The 22,595-nt window shown below is 50.9% G+C and overlaps 7 protein-coding genes across 7 annotated transcripts; 5 read left to right on the top strand and 2 right to left on the bottom strand.

The window, feature by feature from the left end:
- Nucleotides 1-1,088: 1,088 nt before the first annotated feature.
- HRG_06854 (BTB/POZ domain-containing protein) lies at nucleotides 1,089-2,078 on the bottom strand (the record flags this gene model as incomplete). Its single annotated transcript, XM_044865325.1, has 5 exons — nucleotides 1,089-1,441; nucleotides 1,496-1,532; nucleotides 1,588-1,785; nucleotides 1,835-1,961; nucleotides 2,023-2,078. 5 exons carry the CDS (start codon nucleotides 2,076-2,078, stop codon nucleotides 1,089-1,091), a joined length of 771 nt encoding a protein of 256 aa, XP_044719287.1.
- A 2,079-nt stretch (nucleotides 2,079-4,157) lies between these two features.
- On the top strand, nucleotides 4,158-4,637 carry HRG_06853 (uncharacterized protein; the record flags this gene model as incomplete). The annotated part of the gene is made up of 1 exon (XM_044865324.1): nucleotides 4,158-4,637. The coding sequence occupies one exon, from the start codon at nucleotides 4,158-4,160 to the stop codon at nucleotides 4,635-4,637; it is 480 nt and encodes a 159-aa protein (XP_044719286.1).
- A 1,984-nt stretch (nucleotides 4,638-6,621) lies between these two features.
- HRG_06852 (uncharacterized protein) lies at nucleotides 6,622-7,008 on the top strand (the record flags this gene model as incomplete). The annotated part of the gene is made up of 1 exon (XM_044865323.1): nucleotides 6,622-7,008. One exon carries the CDS (start codon nucleotides 6,622-6,624, stop codon nucleotides 7,006-7,008), a length of 387 nt encoding a protein of 128 aa, XP_044719285.1.
- Nucleotides 7,009-10,160: 3,152 nt separating this feature from the next.
- On the top strand, nucleotides 10,161-10,933 carry HRG_06851 (uncharacterized protein; the record flags this gene model as incomplete). The annotated part of the gene is made up of 2 exons (XM_044865322.1): nucleotides 10,161-10,420; nucleotides 10,543-10,933. The coding sequence occupies 2 exons, from the start codon at nucleotides 10,161-10,163 to the stop codon at nucleotides 10,931-10,933; spliced, it is 651 nt and encodes a 216-aa protein (XP_044719284.1).
- A 3,112-nt stretch (nucleotides 10,934-14,045) lies between these two features.
- Nucleotides 14,046-15,128, top strand: HRG_06850 (homocysteine s-methyltransferase domain-containing protein; the record flags this gene model as incomplete). The annotated part of the gene is made up of 1 exon (XM_044865321.1): nucleotides 14,046-15,128. The coding sequence occupies one exon, from the start codon at nucleotides 14,046-14,048 to the stop codon at nucleotides 15,126-15,128; it is 1,083 nt and encodes a 360-aa protein (XP_044719283.1).
- Nucleotides 15,129-15,279: 151 nt separating this feature from the next.
- Nucleotides 15,280-16,560, bottom strand: HRG_06849 (FAD dependent oxidoreductase domain-containing protein; the record flags this gene model as incomplete). The annotated part of the gene is made up of 2 exons (XM_044865320.1): nucleotides 15,280-16,039; nucleotides 16,100-16,560. The coding sequence occupies 2 exons, from the start codon at nucleotides 16,558-16,560 to the stop codon at nucleotides 15,280-15,282; spliced, it is 1,221 nt and encodes a 406-aa protein (XP_044719282.1).
- Nucleotides 16,561-16,823: 263 nt separating this feature from the next.
- Nucleotides 16,824-17,777, top strand: HRG_06848 (short chain dehydrogenase domain-containing protein; the record flags this gene model as incomplete). The annotated part of the gene is made up of 4 exons (XM_044865319.1): nucleotides 16,824-17,006; nucleotides 17,100-17,258; nucleotides 17,318-17,688; nucleotides 17,741-17,777. 4 exons carry the CDS (start codon nucleotides 16,824-16,826, stop codon nucleotides 17,775-17,777), a joined length of 750 nt encoding a protein of 249 aa, XP_044719281.1.
- Nucleotides 17,778-22,595: the final 4,818 nt, after the last annotated feature.

Genomic DNA, 22,595 nt, shown 5'->3' with positions numbered 1-22,595 from the left:
TAAGCGCGTAGCCCGAGGTAAACTAGGCGGCCCTCCTATCGAAGGCGGTGCAAAATGCGCGGAAGACGGTCGCGGGCGGCCTGCCGAAGGAGCGCTTCTCTGGCTTTAGGAGGGTTCGTAGGAGTCATCGGCCCCTGTTCCTAGGACGCTATTCGCGCCTTGTCCACGGGGTTGGGTGCCATCGCCTCCCTCAGCTCGCGCTGAGCGTGGTACTAGGCGCCCTTGTTAGCGGCCGGGGGTTTTGTCGGATGTTAACTTAGTGCTGTAGTGTTTTGGTGAGAAAGGCTGCTGGAAGGGGGGTATGCTGTAAGCTGGGTGGGCTACACCCGCTGATGCCGCTGTACCGTGTCATCGGACGTTGACATGCTGCGGAGTGCTCGAGAGCGAGAAGCCAAGCATCGCGCAACCTCTCCCCTCTGCCATTGTTTCCTTTCTCTCGTCAACCTTCCACCGTCCTCAGCGGCCGCGAGAGCCGCTGCCTTTCGCCATGAAGACACCGCCGTCTCAGCAGCCGGATCCGCCGAAGCTGTCACGCCTCAACGACGGCATCGGCGCCCTCTCCATCCACCAGAGAGCCCGCCGGTACCCCCGAGCACGAATCATCTCCGAGCCTCTGCTGTGGACAAAGCTGCACCTCGACTTGCTCCGATGCGGCTTTGAGGGTCCCCGACCTGCACCGCCCGTCGTCATGAAGCTCGATGATCCCGAGGATAATGAGCGCATGCAGAGACCCCCAAATCAGCCAATTTACCATCTCGTGTTGGGATCGTATCTATTACCATCACCAAGGAAGTTCAACTGCTTTGCAATTTCTTACTTACTTGACGTACATATAGTGCTGCAGCCGGGCTAACGACGCACGTGGAAATTGCCTGCCGTCATTGTTACATCTAATGCAGCCGCAACTGTAGTCTCGCTTACCGTCGTGTCTCCCAAAAGTTGCCCAAGCACTGGCACCTATTCGTTGCGACTGACTGATGATTAAGCTTTGCGGCAGTAACTATGGTGTAGAGATCGCTATATAAGAAACAAGGGCATGATATGAATGAGACTGATATGAGGATAGAATCCAGCTGGTGTAGTAGAACTTATTCAACCAGGGTTTGTGGTTCCCAGTAATCATTCTCTACACTCCGCTTATGCGAATCCATAACCACGTCAAAGGCGAGTTCCGACTCCTTTAATACGCTCTGAACTTCCTCTCGATCTAGCAATCGAGGATTATGCCGAATCGTAGCCACAACAATATCTCTCAGTCCTCGATCGTGGGGTAGTGTCGTCGCGTACACCTTGCGTGCAGCCTTAACAAAGTCGCTGTGGTCCCACCATTTCTCAGACTCGGTCTTGAACTTCTGATACGCTAATTTCTTGAGAGACGGAATGTCGTATTTCTCGGCCAGAGCGTAAACCCGGCAGTGATGGAATAGTTTCGGCTGTTCCTCTGCACGTGAGGACTGACAGCCAAATGCGTACCCTCGCTTTTTCCCGTGCTTACGGTTTTTTTTTTGGCGTGGCTGGCCAACAGCCGGCCGCTGGAATGACTCGGTTAGTTTCCCGTTAAGTCAAGCTGCTTTGCGGTTTTCTTACAGCCCCAGGGTCTTCCCATGAAGGAAACACGGTATCTCTGCTTGAACTATCTTGAACGGTTCTGTCTAAGGAGTCGCTCTCCTCGGAACGGTCGAGTGTGGGCACCGAGGGATAGTCGAGGTGGTAGAGGTAATAAACCATTGATTTCACAGCTTCGGGGTCGTCGTCTTCCAGATTCACAATCCCGGTTGCCCTTTCCTGCGATTAGTCAATGAACCAACGCCAACATACGGAACGGTAGTCTAACCTGCATATCGTGCGCAAAAGCAGCCCTGAAGAATGATGACCGGGGCGAGGTGACGGCTTTGTGGACACGAAGCTCATAGTCACCACAAGTGATGGTACAATCTAAATACTCGCTGGTGGCATAAAGTCTGGAGCCGAAACGACATGAGTATTGGTTGGTCTGAGATTCGCTTAGCCACATGTACTCACCCTCGAAGCGAGTCGAGCAACTCGTCCCGTAGTTCGTCTTGTAGCCTGTCATCCATTCCCCTCTTCTGGTACGTTCCGTGTGATGTAGAGGAAGAACTCACGAAGAGGGGTTCCCCTCCCCGTGGTTCATTTAAACGGCTCCTAGTAGCCAGGCATCCAATCATACTGGAAAGAAATTCGAGCACTAATGCCACACTCCTGCTGGCCGCTGCTCAGCCGCCCTGAATTTCCCGGGGGCATCTTGGGTGGCTTCACAAATCCATGGACACCAACATATGATGTCCTCAAGTCGAGCACGTGTCAGATTGAAGCTCTTTGGGAGGGCTGGATGGAAGCCGTATCCTCTTCAATGGCCGTCTCGATATCGCACCGTTTGCGGACTCTCGTTTTCGCTGTAGCTTCTCGGCATCTGTGAGGAAACTACGCAACGGTCGAGCTTAATGGATAATGAAATAGTCTCATGACTCTTGGCCATTTTATCGAAGGCAAAAATCGCCAAGTTGGAGTGTTAGGCATCAATCCTGGCTGCAGACGACCGTCGGCTCGTCGAAATGGCTGCCGCAGGTTGGCTTTTACTCTTGTAAGGGGAGGGAAGGGTCATTGCACCAAGTGTGAGATTTCCTCTTGTGCCTCTAGGCAATCAATCTCTTCGTCGTTGGATTGAGTACATTTAGGGCGTCACAGCGACACTGTCGGATCCCTTCTAAGCGGAGTGGTGTCAATGCCAATCACGACCTTGCTGTTACCACCCGAAAAGAGGATGTAGCGAGGTCCAAGATCAGATCGGATGAGCATCTTTCTCTTTTTGCGGCTGACGTAATTACTGAAGCATTGAAAACCTCAATTTCCTCTTCCGATCAGCTTAACTCATCTCTATTAAAACAGCTGTTCGGTGGGGGAGGTACGCAGATCATCGTCGCGCTCAAACATGACGAGATCGCCTCGACAGCTTCGATTCACAGGTGGACAGTCCGCACGCCTTGATTATGGAGCGCGAGAGAAAGAGGAAAAATGGAACGGGCCCGAGGGTGTTGGCTTAGGACGGGGACGGTGGTGTGTTCATGGAAGCCCAGATACTCCAGCGGCTTCGATAGGGCAAGCAAGCATGGCCAACGGGTGTCGTTGCATGTGCTTTCGCCATTGCCACCTCAAGTATTCTAAATCAATAGAATAAAGAGTAGCAGTAGTGTCATAAATCCGATCGATAGCTAAGCCCTAGATTACCCCCAAAACTGCTGCCTGGCGTCGCCATGCCTAAGTGTGACGCTATAAACCCGCGTAACATAATGCCAAAAATAATCCAGGCTTTTTATATCTAGATCTACCTCCTTGCATTTTAGGTGATTGCAGATGAAAAAGCCATCTTGCTTTGTCCCTTCTATTATATCCAATGCTCGCGACTAAAGTAATCATATTATGATCGGGCGGCAACGAGCAAAAGTCTTTTCATCGAGACATATAGCTTTATCGCCAATATAGTTCGGACACTCTATTTTTCTCGTAAGAAGTGGAAACCTGTTGGGTCCTGGTGATTCCTCCTTTACCGGGGATCCCGCTTTGCGGTATGTAGCAGATGCACTTCTGTTTGACCTTTTATCGCTTGCTATTAAGAGCCTCTATAAAGCTAGATGTCATCGCAAATAAGCACAGTGCCGATCAATGGAGACACATCTTTATTTTAGTCAACTTGCCCCGAAGGACCCAGCGACGACAGACAAAATACGTCATCTTTAACCGCGACTCCTACTATAACACACCTAGGTTCCCTGACTTTCATGTTACGATGATGAATCGAAGTGGCTAATTACTGCAATACGTAATATATAATACATAAGTAATGATTCTATACCCGTATAGCATGCAGGCCGCGAGATTATGCAGACATAAGACCATCCATATTGGCAATATATTGTCTATTACTTTCCTGCATCATGATGTAATGATGAATAAAATACAACACCGAAGCCTCCGCAAGCTGTCGTATCTTTGAAGCTATCAATGCTGTATCCCTATATCACTCAGGCTTCAACTCCGTTCTTTCAGCCTTTCCAATCACTTTCTCAAGCGCCTTCTCTACCAGCTCCCACTACAAGATTATCGTTCCACAGAACCATCTCTTCAACCCTAACACCATCATGAAGTACGTCATCGCAATCCTCGGCGCCGCAGCTCTGGCCCGTGCTGTGCCTACTGCCAGCCAGAAGCTTCCTTGGATCGATGATGCCCACCGCGAGATGGCTCACGAGTGTGGCTTTTGGGGTTACAGTGACGAAATGTGTGGCACTCAGATTTATTGTGATGCTTTCGACTCTGCCACATTCAACAAGCCGACAGAGTTCAAGAACGCACAGGAATGCTTTAACGCTCATGAGGCAGCGCCAACGCTTCCTTGGATTGCAGCTCCTACCCAAGTCCGACCCAAATGGTGCGAGAAGGGTGTCTACAGCGAAGAGTGTCCATTTGAATGCGGCCTGCAGGGCATGTACAACGATGGCTTGTGTGGCACTCAGGCTTATTGCGATGCTTTCGACCTTGCGAAATATAAACCCCGCGGTTACAAGAACGCCAAAGCATGCTTCGCCGCCCACGAGCCTAAGCCGTCGGAGACCTCCTAGCCGACCGCGACCACCAAGACAAGCCCTAAGAACACACCTACAGCCGGCCACAAGCTTCAGCGAAACGCAAACTAGGGGTCGTTAGAGGGGTTACATGATCGATCTTAACTAGCAGAAGGTTGAGCTCTAGGTTGTGGAAGAACTGTATCTATATCTATCGACCTCCGCAACAACCGATGCAGTTGATCCCGAAGAAGGCTTAGCGCAACGTGTCTATGGATGTTTTGAAACTACTTCTTCATGAAAGGTTTCCAATGCTCTTCCCGTTCGGAACACCTGAACCCAGCGTCTTCCTGGCACCCATCCATCCTCGAAACGCACCACCCAAGCCGCACAGCTCTCATTGTTAAATTATGCGTTTCAGTTAACGAGCGACATATAGTCATATAAGAATGGCCCTCACAGAGCTCTCCTCGGGGCTGGTATCCTCGACGTGAGAGATTCCTAGGCCTACTTCTTCGACAGCGACCAACTCATCCAGGGCACTATCTATAGCTGCTGCGCTACTTACTTGTCGGAAAACCGCCGTTGTCGAAAGGCATACCAGTAAAACGGAGATATGTTAAGGTATGCTTCGATACTAATATATGTGAGCTTAGCCGAGTATTCTAGAACATAAGTGATGACCTCTATAAGCATACGTTTGGAAGAACTGTTGCGCCTTCTTCCCCTTAACGGCGTCATGGATAGTATTGTCTCCACTGTCTTCCCGCCAACCCTTAGCCGCGCTGCTATCCATCAAGGCGGTTAGGAGTTCGGCCGCAGCGGCCACATGCTTTCCACACCGAGTCGTCTGCATTTATCATGTAGTTTGTAACATAAATATAAAAGGGTTATAGACTTACGCCTTTATGCTATTATCAGTCGGCTTGCCTATTTATAGACGTGCGGAACGGCTATCTCAAATAAGTGCTCGAGGTGCCAGACGGCGTGGCAGGTTCGGAGGGGAGAGTGGAGAAACCTTTCGGTCTGCCCTCCCTCTATTGATAGTGTCATTATCATGAGGGAAATTGATCATACGGCTCTCAGAAATAAGCTTAAATATTTCTTCGTTTCTTCTGTCCACGGTGCTTCGACAGAAGAGAAACGCCCATCAAGGCTGACCATGCAAAGTCGACTGCGAGACAATTGGCTTCACATTGGTCAGAGAATCAACCAGAAATGATTTGTAACTATTCCGTTGGTTTGGCCGTCGATATTTAATGAGCCTACACGCACAATCCCAGAACCAACAAATGCTGCAAAGGGTCCTCGTCAGTCAATCCATCAGCAACGCCTGGTGAATTACGCGACATATGCAACACGTCCTGTCCTCTGCACATACACCTTCTTGATCAGGCCACTTCTTCGTAGGCTGTGTCGTCGCGGTGAATGCTGCAGGTCGTGGATGGTCCAGACAGGCCCATCGAGCGAGGCTGGACTGACGGGCTCTTGACTCTCGCTTCACACCACATTTCTCGAGGTGGCCGCTACGCCTGGGGCGCCATTTCTATCGCCCCATCAGCTTGCGAATGGTAGGCCGTGCCGTTGGTAATCGCTGTTCGATCCCTGACAACTCTCACAGCCACCGCCAGAGTCATCATGTCCAATTGCTTTGAGAGTTGTCGAAGACACAGCCCAGCCACAGCCTGTGTGATGCACGTCACAGATTAGCCGCCACCTCTTTCACGGATCTTGGTGATTGTCAGCCCAGTGTATGTGTCGACGTATATAAATACGACGGTTTTTTTTTTTTGAGCACTTCACTACGTCAGTCACTCATGTTTTTCAACCTATTTTGTTCTTGAGCTTGAACTTTGTCAATATATCTCTGAGACGCTAGGCTTCATAAGATAACGGGACACTCACAGTCCTTGCTCAAAGATAAAAGGTAGGTTCACAAAACTTCAGCACGTGTCTCTATTTGTGCTCTCACTAAATTGATGATATTTTGGTCATACAAAGGCTAGGCTAGACTTCTCTGTTCCAGCTCGTCGCCGTTACAATGGTCACGTCAAACTACGTGATTGAAATCTCAGAAACGGCCATAATTGTTTCCATCTGGGACGAGTTCCACGTCGAGGCAGCCAAGTTCTCCGGCGAGATGGTCCTCGCTAAATACGGTGGCTTCGTCATTGAGATTGGCGGCGACATCAAGCTGGCCACGGATGACAATATGACTCGTGAGGTGGCTCAAAATTTCGAACCCCTTCCACCATTGAGCGACGACGAGGAAGTATTGGGGGAGAGGACACCTCAACCGAATAGCAGGTCGCTTGAAAAGAGAATGTGCTCGCATCCGGGTTTCTTCGATTCGTCAATATGTCCCACCTATACCGACTATCACGCCTGTACTGGTGCAACGCACAACAAGCGCAGGCGACGCATTTGAAAACCATCATTGGCAAATCAGGCGGATATTGTTTGCTCTTTCCAACAAGGTGACATCGGGAGGAAGGCCAGGAGGTTTAGACAAGCCGGCAACATAAAATCAGGCAAATGCATTTTTCGACATAATAACTTCCCTCGTTTTCTGTCACCTTGCCTCAGAGATAGATGAGTATGCCTTCACCTGGCACATGGCAGTATGCAAGCCTGAGTGACTGTTCGAATCTTGACACGTAGACTGGAGCGTGTCACAGCCTGTGTCTCCGGAAATCTATTGTGAATGTAACGGACTCGGCCACGGAAATACTCTGCCAACAAGCGGACGATCTAAGCTTCGACAACTTCTCTTGGTTGCGTACTAGGACGGCTGAGCTTATAGTTACCTTGAGTGACAAGCACGAGACAGCCGAAGGGAGATGTGTCTATAATAAACTACAGACCGGTATTCCCATCCTAGGAAAAGAGGAAATACTAGAGCTTGACTGATATGATTCTGCTTCACATGAGGAAAGATATTATTTCTGCATCATATTGGCAACAGAGCGATATCTATTAAGAAAAGGGGTTTCTCTTAATACCGAGCGATAGTACTAAATAATGGCTTTAATCATAAGCACCTAAATATATAAAGGAAATATGGAAGGAACTAGTTCGATTGCGTGCCATTATCTAGAGTAAAAGGGGGCGGATTTGAAAATGAGGAGTCCCAATGACTGCTAGACCTATGTTCCTTCGGTCTACAGCGTTATATACACGTCATGAAGTAATATGAATTCACACGCATGCTCAGCTGTAAAGACAGGTTTGGCTACGCGGAGCAATACAGTCCATCCCCACACAAGCGCCATAGTTGTGTCTTTAAGAGCTGTCTAAAGAGCCTCAGTAGAGAGGCGCTGCTCGGTCTCGAGCGAGCTGGAAATATAGCAACTTCTAATACGCTTGAGTATATTGTCAATGCTTAAACGTAGTCGGCCAAACATGATGTGGCGATTCTGCGTCTTTCAGCGAAAGGCTAAAGAAGAGGATCAAGTTACATAGCCTCCAAAGCTCATGCTGCCGGTTAAATTAATAAGTTCATATAGTCTTGGTATGCATTTAGGGCCTTACGCTTTAATTATTCTCTTATGACGTGCAGAGGATTTGGACTTATGGGAGTCAGGAGGGTTAGCGCGAGTAGACCCACTACGGTGGTAGTTAGACGACTGACGATGGATTTATTATCTAAAAGAAGCGAGCGGGTCGCTCTTAAGTTGAAGAAGGGAGTGTCGATCCTTGTGGTTGAACTAAAAAGTGTTCTTGATCGGGTATCGGTTTTCTTTAACCGGAACAAGCAACGTCTAATACGGGAACGAGAGCACGCCGGCAGCGCATGCTGCAATGCGAGGATCCGGGCTCGAGGTATTAGATCTTGAAGGAATTTTTCAAGCATTGATAATGCCCAGTAATAAGACTCTGCAAGTAGCCCCGGGATCACCTTTACGTCTATGATAATTTTGAAAGCTGGCTCGATAACTCTCCAAGTGACCGTCAAAGCGAGTTCTAATATTTTCCGTCAACCTTCATCAATTCCATCTTCCCCCTGCTGAGGCAGCCGATGCTATTCGACTCCCCGCCCCTATCTTATAAATAACTGGCGGCTTTCGTTTCTTGTTTAGGTTATGCCTCATCGACGATGGTCCCTCCCTGCCAAGCCTTTAATTTCCTCTAGTCCCTTTAACTCGAGTCATGACACGCCCTGTCTGGGCCCCTCTTTTGTGCTTTTCCATCGTTGCGAAGTTATCTAGAAGGGAATAACCCAGCTTTCTTTCTTACTTGATCAATATACTGCTCTCGGGGAGCCTGTGAGTGGTTGAGCTCGTGTCACTTCCGCAGCAGCTGTCAGCAATCTACCTAGAAGCGTTTTGATGGCACTCGTCGAGAGTCATGGGGCCGAGCCAACGTGTCGTCACGCCATCTCTTTCAACTACGGCGGAAATCGTGCTTCCCGACTCAGGCCGGATTCTCACCGGGAGCATATAGTTCGGCCGACAATCCCCCTCCCCTGTCAGCCGACCCTGAAGTGGGACGTGCAGTAGCTCAGCCGCCTTGGCGCTTGCTTGTGATTCTATATTTAAGCCAATCATGCTGAAAAGTTAACCTGACCGTTGATCATGTTGCTCTCGTATTATTCCAATAAAATATCATAGTAGCTAACTCTGAGCACTAAACTAGCCTTTATCTCAACCTACACGTATACAAACCAGCCAACCCTAAGCCGAGCTTTTAAGAGTTAATGATGTCTTTTTTTTGGTCGGCTTGACACCGGACAAGCTCAACAAATCGGCCCAGGTCTTGGCGGTCTGGGGCGGCGGGGACTGCAATGATCAGCCCTATACTTAACCTGCCAATTTATTGAGTTTAACGTTATTTAGTGTACGCAGCTTCCGATACAAAAAGCTACAAGAATGTCGCGCCGACCAAAGCATTGGTCGACACAGTTCCCACATTGTTGTCGGCTTACATGGGGGGTGGAAGGTCGGCTGGTCCCACATACTCTCTCAGCGGCGACTCCAAGCCATGTTTGTCGCGTTTCCGGTCAAGCCCGGCATATCTCCGAGGGCCATGATGGCTTCCACGCGGAGCCTCACGCCGTCAAAACAAGCTTCAGACCCACCCACACACGCCCGATGCATGCTGATAGACTACGATGGATTCGCTCCCTTCACACCGTCTTCGGCTCACTCTCTAACTCAACACCTGTAAATCCACTCGACTTCGGCCTTTGACCCGTTGTGCTAGCACACCAGAGGGTGATTATACTATTCTCTCGGCCCCTGTTGAGCTGGCTCTGGGGTCTTTAGACCCGGCCTTAACTTAACACCAACAAAGCTCCAGTGCCACAAGCGAGCGCCAGGGATTCAGCCTATACTGTATTCTCGTATGCGCAGTTCATGAGCCATGTATCTTGCTCCACCGTCGAGGTAATGGCTCGTTTAAACATGCCTTGGTTCGTTATATCATAGCGCTCTCCTGCGTCGTCTCCTTAATGCTTCATTTCACCCTTTTAATTCTTTTCTTCCGTTTACTCAGCCCTACCGCACGCTCGCTTTAAAAACCTCCCGCATCACCAACGCCCTCAGTAATAATACCTTGTAATCCATCTTTCCAACCCCCATAATGGCCCGATCGATTGCCCTCCTCGCCGTCCTCGCCGGCGCCGCCGTGGCCGCTGACTCGAGCAGCACGATGAGCGTCATGCTCGTCGGAGAGAACGGGCCCGTGTATGGCTCCGTTCTCGGGGCCGACTCGACGGCCGTCACTTTCAAGGCCGGCTGCGGTACCGACGAGGCTTGCGATGACATATGGGAGGGCAAAACCGTCAAGCAGGGCCCTTCGACCTTCTCCATTGCCGGGGGCGCCACCAAAGTCGGCACAGCGTGCGTTCCTCCCAACATGCTCAGCCCACATGCGTTTCCCCCGGGCTGCTGCATGACACGAGTGTGCAAACGTTGAACCCCTCTGGTCTCGAAATAACTAACATTGGTCTTTCAAAATATAGCACCGGGGGATTGGACTGTGCACTTGATCCCAAGGTCAACCTCGCCAGCTGCACCGTGACCTTGTCGGCCGAGGACAAGGATGGCCATCACGCCCACTCAAAAGCCCAAACGGTCCTCTCCAACTACCAGCAAGTCATGTTCCCCGTGACCCTGACCGCCGGCCTTGAAAAGTTCTCGTCTGCGTCCGCCGCCACACCTGCCAGTGCCGCGAGCGGCCCGAGCTCGACCATTTCTGCCTCTGCCAGCGGAAGGTCCGGGCAGTCCAGCGCTTCTGCTTCCTCCTCGGCCTCCTCCAGCAGGACCGACAGCGCTGCTAGGGCTCCGGCGGCGACGCAGAAGGCGGTCCTGGCAGGTGTCGCCGCGATCGTGGGCGGCGCCATGGCTCTGTAGCCTTGAGATGGCTGAAAGATAGAATAGAAGGGCTTAGAAACGCAACAATTGATTGCATGGGCAAGATTTGAGAGCGTGAAACTATGCCTCATAGCGAGTCGAACACGGCGTGATATACACATGATAATCCCGAGCTTCAGATATCAGGCGTCACGATGCTTGCTTGATCTCACCAACCGCCGTCCGCATCCTCCCCTCAGTGATGGTTATGTGGAACGCAACAACAGCCAGATTTGGAGGCTACTTGTTTGCAACTGCTTAAAACGTAGTCTTCGTTTCCATCAACGTCTCCATATCCTCTCCAGTCAAACATACGGAACTGTCGAATCTCGTTGAGATCCCAGCGCTACATATTCTCATCCGGCTCTGCCCCTCATCAATGTAAAGGACACCCTCCCACCTCAGGCCAGGTGTCGTGCGGACAGGCGATTAGAAAGCGCAACAAGTTGGGTCTTTCCTCGTCGCGCTTCGTTCTCCTCTTGTCCCCGAAAGTCATGGACCATTTTAATTCCGGTCCAGAGCCCCAACCCTACATGTTCATCTCCTCGTCCTGCTTCGCCCTGCATGTGCTCATCGTTGCACCCGCCGGGGCAGCACGTTTTTAAGAGGCAGGCGGTTGGGTTGGCCATATGTACTGGGACCACGTTGCCGCCTTCGTTATCCGCCTCATCTTCTCGTTGAGAGGGCCGTGTTCAATGGCCTTTCTGCAGTGCCGTTGCACGTTTCCAACGGTACATGTACTCGTTCAGTTGCCCTCGAGCAGCTCCACAAGACAAAACATTGTTCGCTCTCGGTCTATATCGTCCGAGCTCTGACGAAGGTCGGAGGGAGGGCTTTCTGGACCGCATCGGCAGGTTTGTGGGAAGCGTTGCCGCCGCTGTTGGGAACCGAACCCGCACTTCGGTTTGAGAGCGGCTTTTGTATTCCTCAGACGCCCAAGACCATGTGTCGCCAGTGTTACGTCGTTGTGACACGCAACCTCCCGAGCTCAGGCGCACCCATCGCTCAAGGATGTGAGCATGATCGCGCCACGCAGCCGCCTTGAAGCCGACGCCTGCCATCGCTGTTCCGGGTTTCTTGGAAGTCAAATACTCCCTTGCCTCCAACCCGAAGGGACGAGCGGGCACTTTGGGAGTCGGAGGCGACAATGGTCGGCGACACCTTTTGTTGACGCGCTCGACGGAGGAAGCGGAGTTGTTGACACGCTCGATAGATGAGATCGAGGAGTCTTGAACTCGAGCTCTGCCGCTCGGTAGATGAGATCGAGGAGTCTTGTTAAGCTCGAGCTCCGCCGCACCTCGAGGGGTCGGAGAGCGCCGTCGGCCAGCCGTGGCAGCGCGAGCTTCACGCGGGCGGATCTTGGATCCCGCTACGGGTCCAGAGCACCCTTGTGAGCTTCGCAGTGCCTTGTTCCTCGCGGGACGGGAGCCCGTAGAGGAGCTGGGTTGCCCGTTGTAGCCTTGGGCCCCGGTGTGTCTCGAAGCTGGCCCAGGACAATACTTTCCGAGTCTCGCGCGCACTGTCTGCGAAGCGCGAGGCTCAGGGGGCGGCGATCGAGGCTGACCCCTATCTGGGAGCCAGCAGCAGTATGGATCGCCGACCCTTCAGAGTGCGAGTGGCGGCACCTGCAGTATCGCGAGACCTCGATCGCCCATCCCTCTCCTTTGAAAGTCGTTAGATGCAGGCGGCCATCTTCCCTCCCGGTGTAGCAGAAGGGGAACGCTTCCGATCCGATCCCATGTCGAAGCCGCGCCCCGGACCAATTGTGTTGGTCACCTTGGCAGCCTGAATAGTCGGGCAGGGGGGCATTTGAGGCGGAGGGCCTGCTGGAGACTTCATATGCCGTGGCCTGGGTAGGGTCCGAGGGTATGTGTGCTCACAGCCGGTATCCGCTCGACGCGCTGCATCTGGTTCCGGCGCGTGCGGTTTTGCATTGCAGGGAAGTAGAGGCACCAAATCCCAGGGGTTTCAGGTGCCGGGCTCGGTGGTCTGTAATATATAATGTAACAGGTATTGCTGCCAGTGTCGTGGCTGACGAGGTAGAGGGGAGAGAGGAGGGGAGCGAGGACCTTATATAGTTTTTCAGCCACGGTATTTCCTGCCCAGAGGTGCCGGCATACCAAAGGATCCTGGTCAGTTTGCCAACTCGGCCCTTGGACGGATGTCTTGCTTGCTCTCGTCCGTGCTCTCGTGCTCTGGACTTGCGCTTTGGACCTGATTGCTCCCACGCCCCGTACGAACACGTATGCTGCCCGCTCGCGTTCTACGGACGCCGCCCAAGTGACCTCATTCTTCGGCTGCCATGAGACAGTCCGACTATCTGACAGCTTGTCTGGTGCGTTAGTGCCATCATATGACGTGGTCTGTGCTGCATGAGGCGTGGCTGTTGGTTGCGAGTTTACTTGGGCTCTCTCGCCTAACGTGAGTGCAAGCTTGCTTCGAGACGTTGTACAGAGTAAGGCCATACGCGGCCCCGTCTGAAGCACAAGACCCCCATGGTTTCGCGTGCGGGAGGACGGACATGGTACGGTGTCAGTGCCAGTGTCAGTGTCACTTGGCATGCTGCGGGTTACGCAGAGGCAAGGCGGCACCGAGTTTGCCTTGGAACGCCACCCTCGGCAGCTCACATGGACGACGCTTCATGGCCCAATGATTTTCACGTATTCATCGCAGTGTGTATGCCACGCGCTGGTCTTTGTGCCATGTCACGAAAATCACGTCCAGGCTGTTTGCTGTGCCACCGTTGCATAGTGCGGCCGCGCGTCGAATATCGCTCTGCTTCCGAAGGCCAATGGGCCTCTCGTCGACACCCGAGTCAATGACACGACAGATGGTCTCACCGAAACTAGTCTATGGTTTGTTTGCTCGACCTTGACACAAGCAAGGCGAGCGCAAGTCAAACTCGGTAATTGCTGGCCATCCATCTCCGCTTAGTACGTGTAGCATGCAAGTTATGCTGTGAGCACGAAACGCCGGAGCCGGCCGGCCCCGGCCTCGGCCTTCCGGGATCGGCACCTCCGGCCTCCGAAGCGACCACAAAGTACAAACCACCCTTCCCCAACAGACGAGACAAAACCTCGTCGCACACACGTCGTCGCCACCACAAACCATGATGGCGCGCCGCATCCTCATCCTCGACGGCGGGCTCGGCACGTCGCTCGAGCAAAAATACAGCGTCTGCTTCTCGCACGACGCCACTCCGCTGTGGTCGTCGCATCTGCTCCTCGCCCACGACGACCAGTCGCTGCTCCTCCGCTGCCACGCAGACTTCGCCCGTGTCCCCGTCGACGTCCTGCTCACCGCCACGTACCAAGTCTCGGCCGACGGCTTCGCCCGCTCCGGCGTCGTCGACCCGGCCCGCATCCCGCACCACCTCGAGGCCGCCGTGCGCACCGCCGAGCGCGCCGTCGCCGCGACCGCCGACGATGCCCGATCCTCGGCCCCTGTCCTCGCCTTGAGCCTTGGTCCCTACGGCGCCTGCATGGTGCCCAGCCAAGAGTACAGTGGCCGCTACGACGCCGCCCACGGCTCGCGCGCCGCCCTGCGCGCCTGGCATCTCGACCGCCTGCGCCTCTTTGCCCCCGTCGAGCACCTGGCGCAGCGCGTCGCCTATGTCGCCCTCGAGACGCTACCGCGCGTCGACGAGATCGAGGCCGCGCGCCAGGCCATTGCCACCGCCCCCTCCTCCTCGCCTGCCTTTGCCGCCGTCTTGCCCTTCTGGATCTCGTGTTTGTACCCTTCGGGCGAAACGCTACCTGACGGCACCACGCCCGAGGACGCCGTCCGCGCCATGCTCGACCCGGCCGTCGCCCCGAGCGCCGTGCCGTGGGGCATCGGCATCAACTGCACAAAGGTCGACAAGCTCGACGCGGTCGTGCGCCGCTACGAAGCCGCCGTGGCCGTCTTGCAGCGGCAGAGTCTCGTTCGTGAGTGGCCCGCCCTGGTGCTCTACCCGGACGGCACCAACGGCCAGGTCTACAACACGGCCACGCAGACGTGGGAGGAGGGCGGCGGGTCGCCAGACGGCGGGGGGGGCGCGGAGCGGATCCCCTGGGAGCAGCAACTGGCCGACGTCGTCGAGGGCGCCGAGGCAAGGGGCCGGTGGCGGCAGATTGTGGTAGGGGGCTGCTGCATGGCCACCTGCGACGATATTGCGCGTCTTCGTGGCTTGTTAGTGCAACGAGGAAAAGTCTAAGGGGCTCGCCAGCATCCGCCCGCAGTGTCAATTCTGTCCAAGCCAGATTGTGTTCATACTGGCTGACATTTGGCTCAGTCATGTCGTAACTCGTCAGGTCATCATCGATGCCAGCCATGCCCCTCTTTCGTGCATACACTTGTACTCCCCATCACAGCCCGAGCCCGCTGATGTCTGCGCTCGTCTTCTTGCCGCCCATCAGCTCCGCCATAACCATGCCCGTCCCCAAGCTCAGCGCAATGCCCCACGGCCCATGTCCCGCCGCCACAAAGACGCCGCCGTCCGCGCCAGGCCTAGTCCGCGTTCCCCCTCCGAGCTGCTCGTCCGTCAGCCTCGTGAGGAACGGCGTGCCCCTGTCGGTGATGGGCCGGAAGCACAGCCCCGTGCGGACGACCTCGAGCTCGCCATCCAACTTGATGAGCCGGCGGGCAATGCTCTTGAGCTCCTCGACAGACTCGTGGACGGGCGCCGCGCCGGTGGCTAGCGGAGGCAGGGGAATGGCGGCCGAGTTGACGCCGGCGAGGTAAATGACGCCCTCTGCCCTCGAGTACATCTCGGGGGACAGCGAGTCGAGGCTGCAGTAGACTGAGTGGCACACGTCGCCCGCACGGCTGCCGCCGGGTGTCTTGACGACGAGCGAGTGTCCGCCGAGGCTGGCGACGGGGATGTCGCTGGCGGCCGCGCTGGAGAAGAGCGATGTCAGGACCTGGGGTGTCCAGGCGCCGGCACATAGCAGGAGGCGGGTGGCGGGGATCTCGGTCTCGGTGGACGAGTCTGTGTAGCCGATGCAGACGCAGGCCAGCTCGCCTCTGACGTCTGTCTGGACGGAGAGGGCCGTGGCTGGGTGGTGGACGTGGACTCCGGCGGCCTTGCACTCGCCCAGCAAGAAGTGGCAGAACTTGAGCGGGTCGCTGGCAGTCTCTCGGCCTCAGTATGCGCATTGTCCAACACGTGCAGCGGCGGGTTCTCACACAATGGCCGTCCCCTCGCCGTCATCGACGACGTTCACGACATCCCCATCAGCCCTCCTCAGCCACGCCGGCGCCTCGCCCTCCCTCCTCTCCGCCCTGTCCCCGACGACGCCGACCCTGCTGGTCCCCTCGAGCAGCCAATCCTCGCCACGCCTGGCGTCGTCGCGGCGGCCGCTGGGCTCGTAGCTGAGGGTGACGCTCCGGCTGTAGCCCCATCTGTCGCGGCCGCCCTCGGCGTCGGCCAGCGCGCGGTGGGCGTCGAAGCTCAGGGCGCCGAGCTCCGAGACGGAGCCGTGGAACCAATCGCGGGCGAGGAAGCCGCCGGCGTAGCCCGAGGCCGAGGCGAAGAGCTCGGGCGAGGAATCAACCAGGTGAATCGACGAGCCCGGCTGCTGCCGAGCCAGGTAGTAGGCTGTCGAGAGGCCAATGACGCCGCTGCCCAGGATGACGGTCGTGGCCATAATTTTGTTTTCCCGCTGGCTATGTTGGATAACGTAGATGCTTTGGCGTATGCACAGTCAAGAAGTTGACGATGGCCGCGGCTTCCTAGCAGCTTTGAGCTGCCCCGTCTTAATAATCCCCACCTATAGCCAGGGCGCTATTTCTTTGCTGCTGGCTGGCCTATGCCCCTTGGACATAAAAAAAAAGAGAAAACTTGCCACCGACGACATCAGCGCAAAGCGACTCCATCCTTTCAACTTCCCCCCGCAGCACAACCACAACCATGGCCAAAGTCTTCATCGTCACCGGCGCAAGCAAGGGAATTGGCGTCGCCGTCACCCGCCATCTGCTGCAGCAATCCCACAAGGTCGTACTAGCCGCCCGGTCCCAAGAGCCCCTCGAGGCCATCAAACAGTCGCATCCCGGGCAGGTCGAATATGTCGCCGGTGACATGAGGAGCTCTCACGTATGCAGTGTTCATTCCCGACGACGCAGTTTCAGTCATGCCATTACTCTCAATTCATTCAGCTAATGCCCAGTGCTTGCATCTACCGCTCAGATGCCCGGTGCCTTGACCAGTCTCGCCCTCAAGTCTTTTGGCAAACTCGACGGCATCGTCCTCAACCACGGCCTACTGGATCCGCACAAAATCGACTCCTCTATGCTCGACGGGTGGAAGCACCTCTACGACGTCAATGTCTTTAGCTGCCTGGCCATGGTACGGTCACTGCAACGCCTCCCTCTTGTCCCAGCCGCAAACATTGACGGGCGGTACAGGCCAAGGCCGGCATTGCGGAGCTGCGCAAGTCCAGGGGCTGCATCGTATGGGTGTCATCAGGTGCGGCCACCAAGCCGTACACGGCATGGGCCGCCTACGGCTCCTCCAAGGCGGCCGTCAACTCCATATCGACCCATCTTGCCGTCGAGGAGCCCGACATCACCAGCGTCGCCATTGCCCCGGGCCGCGTCGACACAGACATGCAGTCCGTCATACGGGCCGCCGGCAAGGAAGTTATGGACAAGGCGCAGTACGACAATTTTGTCGATGCTTACCAGCAGGGCAAGCTGCTGAAGCCTGAGCAGCCAGGCCATGTCGTTGCCAAGTTTGTGGCTCGGCCACGTAAAGACTTGAGTGGCAATTTCCTCAAGTACGTATCACCATGTCACACGATGTGGGATGGGCCGCTGACCAACGCACAGCTGGAACTCGCCGGAGCTGGCCGCGTACCAAGAGTAATGTTCCTGCGACTCGAGTTCAAGTTAGCACAGGTCCAGCCAATGGAACAAGCATCAACAGTTTGGAAATAGACAAGAGGTTGCAAAATCAGTCGAAAGATGAAAAGCTCTTAGTTTCCTCCACATGCGGGATTCAGTATTAGCATGGAATAAGTTTTATCATCACGCAAGCCAGGCAGTTTTTAAAGAAAAATATGTCAGCCTTACCATGCCGCCTTTGAGCATCACAGACTAGTAGGCCGTGAGCTCGGCGTGGGTCAAACATCATGGTGCCTTTTCTCCTTGAGGCCATTAGTCCAAGGTCCTGCCGCCGAGTTCCGCTCGCAGTGGCACAGAGTCTGTGCTCAGGCTATCATGTTTTTCCGTCATCAAGGATCGGTATTTGATAGTACCGGATAGCAAAAGACATCACGGCAGGACGACTGGGCTTGGGCGACGCGGGCGGCGGGTCGGTGCTTACAGTCAAAACGGATGTGCTGGAGAAAACCTGGTCTTGTCAGCTTGCGGGCCTTTTAAGCATGCGGCGCATAGAGAGGACAATGAGGGAAGGGTCAGATGTGTCTATTTGGCTTGAGACTGTGTCTGTCAACACGGGAGGCTTGTCGAACCTCCTCAGCCTGGGGCGACAACGTATTTCTTCATTCGGAACGGGGACTTGAGCTCTCTTTGCTTACCTCTTGGCTTTGTTGGCCTCACGAGGAAGCAAAGCAGGCACGGCGGGCCATGCTTGACGTGTCGCAGAAAAATGTCCAAAGTCGGCGTTGGAGAGGAGGGAGGAGGAGTAGAGGAAAGGAAACGAGGTCCGGAAAATGTTGACGATAATGAAAGTTTTTTTTTTCCAAACACGGGATCCTTATTTGACGAGGGCTCAAGCGGGTCTCTCCTGACTCAGCGCTTTGCTCCGGCCAGATGGTCCGTGCCGAGGGAGCCTTGTACCTGGGGCGAGCCACCCTAAAAGGCACAATGAAGACTACGGATAATAAGGCCTAGATTAGCAAATTGGCTAGCCTAGCCATAAAAATGGCTAACAGTGACTTTGCCATACATAAAAGTTTAGGAAGTATTACAGTTAACCTGGGCTACAACGATCACGTGTAGTAGCGATAGTCTGGCTTTAGCGATAAGATATATATATACGAGTAATAATTAGCTATAAATTCCTTATCTCCCGATACTAGCGATATCGCCCTATATTTACTAATAAATCTATTTATCTTATATAGGTATTATTATAGGTATATACCTACTATATTCTAGCTAGGTACCTTATAATAATAATTTCTAAATCCTTACCTTAATATTTTATTATTATTATTAAGATTACGCTAGGGACCTAGCTAGAGGTATCTAGAACTTCAATGTTAAATAGGAGGGAAAAACCAGAGTGCCTAGGGGAAAACCCTCCCCTCTTTTAGTGCGGGTCCGCCTCGAACGAGGTCGTGGTAGCAGTACGTAGGAAATTTGCGCCGGCTGCCGCGGGCTCCTCCCGCGAAATCGCGTCTCGGCGCGGGCCCTCTCGGGCCGTGGCCGCTACTATCCCGAGCGGCCGCGGCCCGGGCTCGCTAGCCCGGGCCTAGGGTTGTGGGCAGTAGTCTCTCTCCGGGGGCCCGACTCGCGGGCGCCTCTATTCACCCTGGCTCCCGCGTCGCAGCCGCGTGGCCGCGGTTGCGTCGGCTTGTCGGTCCGTTGGTTAGTAGGGCAGGTAATGTCCTGTTGCCGGGCCGGGCGCTGGTGTAGGTCGCTCCTAGGTGGGGCCGGCTAATCGAAATTCGGTACCTTAATATTTTATTTTATAATTAATTCTATATATATTATATATATTAGAAAAATAAGAAGGGTAATATTTATATATTAATAAGGTATTTTCTAAGCTTAAAGAAAAGGAATTTATTAAAAGATATAAGAAAACGCGATATAGAGGTACTTAGATATTATTACGTAAGTAAACTAATAATAAGGACGAAAATTAATTAATCTACGATCTCTAGGACCCTTAGCGCTAAATTTACCTACGTTAACGACTTAAATATACCCTATATACTTAAAAGATAGGCTATAAACTAGCTACTACTTAAAGCCTCCCTTTACTAGCTCCTCTAGCAATTTAATAACGCTAGGTACCCTATTAATAATAACGTTATCGTCTCGCTAGCCTAGAAGCTATAGAATATAATGCCTGACTTCCGTAAATAGCCTACTCTAAGCTTCTTAAAGGGCTAGCTAAATAGCTTTAAGAAAAGGCATAATCTTAAGCGCTACTAATAGCACGGTAAGGCAAAGACTATAGAGTAATATAACCTTAATAATGCTCTTACCGAGACCTAAAAGCTCTTTACTACGTATAACTTAAACGATATCTATAACGCCGATAAGACTAGGCTTATTTAAAAGGTAACGCCTACCTATACGATAGCCTTACGTGCGTAGAAAGGTATAAAGATTAAGAAAGACCGTATTACGCTTCCCCCTTACTCTAACGCTATAAGTATATATCGTCTATAACTTTAGGTTATTAGTATAGTAGCTAACCCTTATACCTTTAGCCGCCTTAACTATAAGATCGTAGTAATACTACTTTATTATTGCTCTAATAAGACTACCTAAGTAACCCTAACTATCTTTAAGTAGCTAAAGTAGCTTAATACTTAAATAGCTAGTTATAAGATATTATTATTACTTAATAACTTTAGTATTTATAAGTATACCGCTTATAATACTAAATCCGACCTTAAAATATATATAAATATACTTCGTACTACTAAATTCGACCGCGCTATTTTAGCTAATAGATTAAGGGATTATTAATAACCTTAAAGTCTACTATAAAAAGCTATAGCTTAAGTTCTTTAGTTATCTTATAATTTAGTAACGCGATCTACTATAAAATATAACGCTATTTAGGGCAGTCTTATAGGCTATTAAGGTATAGGCCTTAATAAAAAATAATACTATCGCTAACTACTAGATAATATTATAGCTTTTTAGTATATAGTTTAAGCTATACTAGCGCTTAAAGGATTAAGATAAGTCCTATTAAGCTCTCCTCGAAGCTATATAGCGCGTGCGTATATAATAAGTAATAGGCATCGATAATCTTATTAGTATTAATTTAGCTAAATTTAATGATTTTATAAACTTAGAATTTAAATGCCTTAAGGAAATAAAAGATAAGCTTCTTAAATTTATCGCGAAAACCTTTATAGAGCTTAGTATCTCTCTTAATAAGGATTATAGCGATAATAACGACCGACCTAAGCTTATACTAATTATAGTAGTATAAGCGTTAAAGGCTATCGAGTAATTAATAGCTTTCGAGGAATAATAAAGCTTAGTTAATTAAATATACCTTTACTTTCTATACTAAGAATAGAGGGCAATTTAAGGGGATTAGTAAGCGGCACTTAATATAGTAAAATTATAATAATAGTATTTTAAGAGCTACTAAGTATAACTAATTTATTTATATTTACTATTTAGTATTTTAAAGCTTATATTTTAGTAAGAAAAGGTACTAAAAGAGGGGTATATTATAAGCTAGGTAGCTATTATTATAACTAAATATATATAAGGAGTCGCTTATAACTCTACTTAAAAGATTATATAAAGGCTCTTAGCTACTAAGGTAAGAGTAGTAGTACTACTAAGCTTAACCTTAAGTAGTATTAAGTCTATAGTTATAGATATAGTTTTAAAGGCCCTTAAGTAAGGCCTTCCTTATTAACTAATACCTTAGCCTTAAACCTAAGCCGCTATAGTAGTAACCTTAGCTAAGGGGTATATAGTTATAAAAAAGTAGGTTTTAAACTAATATAAGTATTAGCTTATAGTCTAGTAAGACTTAATTAACGCCCTCCTTAAGTAGTATAGACTAAAGGAAATAATATAAGTAGTTAACTAATACCTTTAAAGTAAAAGAAGAGTACTAGCGGCGTAAAGACTCTTAAGTAAGGATATAACTATTATCTTTTAAGAAAACGCTATGCTTTAAGAAGGTAACTAAGCTTAGCTTTAATCGGCGTTTAAAGTAAAAGCTACCCTTATTAATAAGAGCCTTATAGTTATTATTAAAGGGGTCTTAGTAAAAGCGCTAAAAAGGGGGGGGGAAAGGTATTAAAGAAAGATATTATAAGAGCTAATAGTATCTTTATTATCTAGCTATATATAAAGAAACCCTATATTAAATATATACCTAAGACAGCCCTTATCTTAACTTTAGAAGGTATAAAAAAGGTAAGTTAATTCTATAATAAAGGTATAGTAATTTAATTAAAGATCTTTAATATAAAACTATATAAAGATATAATATAGCCTTACTAATACTTTAAGTACTATAAATTAAAATATATTACTAAGTACTATAGTATAAGGGTAATATATAGCTAATATAAAGTATCTATATATAAAAGTAGTAAGGATATATACTAAATAAAGATTAAAGACATCTTTATTTAATATATACTTTATTAAGGTATATAGTTAATATAGAGCTATACTTATTTAAAACTATAAAAAGCATAGGATAGTACTTAGGACGCTTATTTAATAAGGCTTAAGAGGTTCTAAGAGCGCTAAGTAGTAAAGGTAAGGCCTTAAGCTAAGGGGGCTATATATTATAAACTAGCTAACTATAAAGGGAAGATAGTTAAAATATAGGCCGTATACCTAAAGTATAGGATACTAGGCGCTATATACTATAAAAGAACTATTAATATAAAGGTTATATAAGTTAGTATACCTAGCTTCCGGCACCCCTTACTTCTAGCACCTCCTTATATTACTATCGCGTTAACTACCTACTATATCGTGACCGCGTTTTCTT

The sequence above is a fragment of the Hirsutella rhossiliensis genome, assembly GCF_020360975.1.
Source record: "Hirsutella rhossiliensis strain HR02 chromosome Unknown scaffold00007, whole genome shotgun sequence".
Taxonomy (NCBI): Eukaryota; Fungi; Ascomycota; class Sordariomycetes; order Hypocreales; family Ophiocordycipitaceae; genus Hirsutella; species Hirsutella rhossiliensis.
This window is presented reverse-complemented; position numbering and strand designations above follow the sequence as displayed.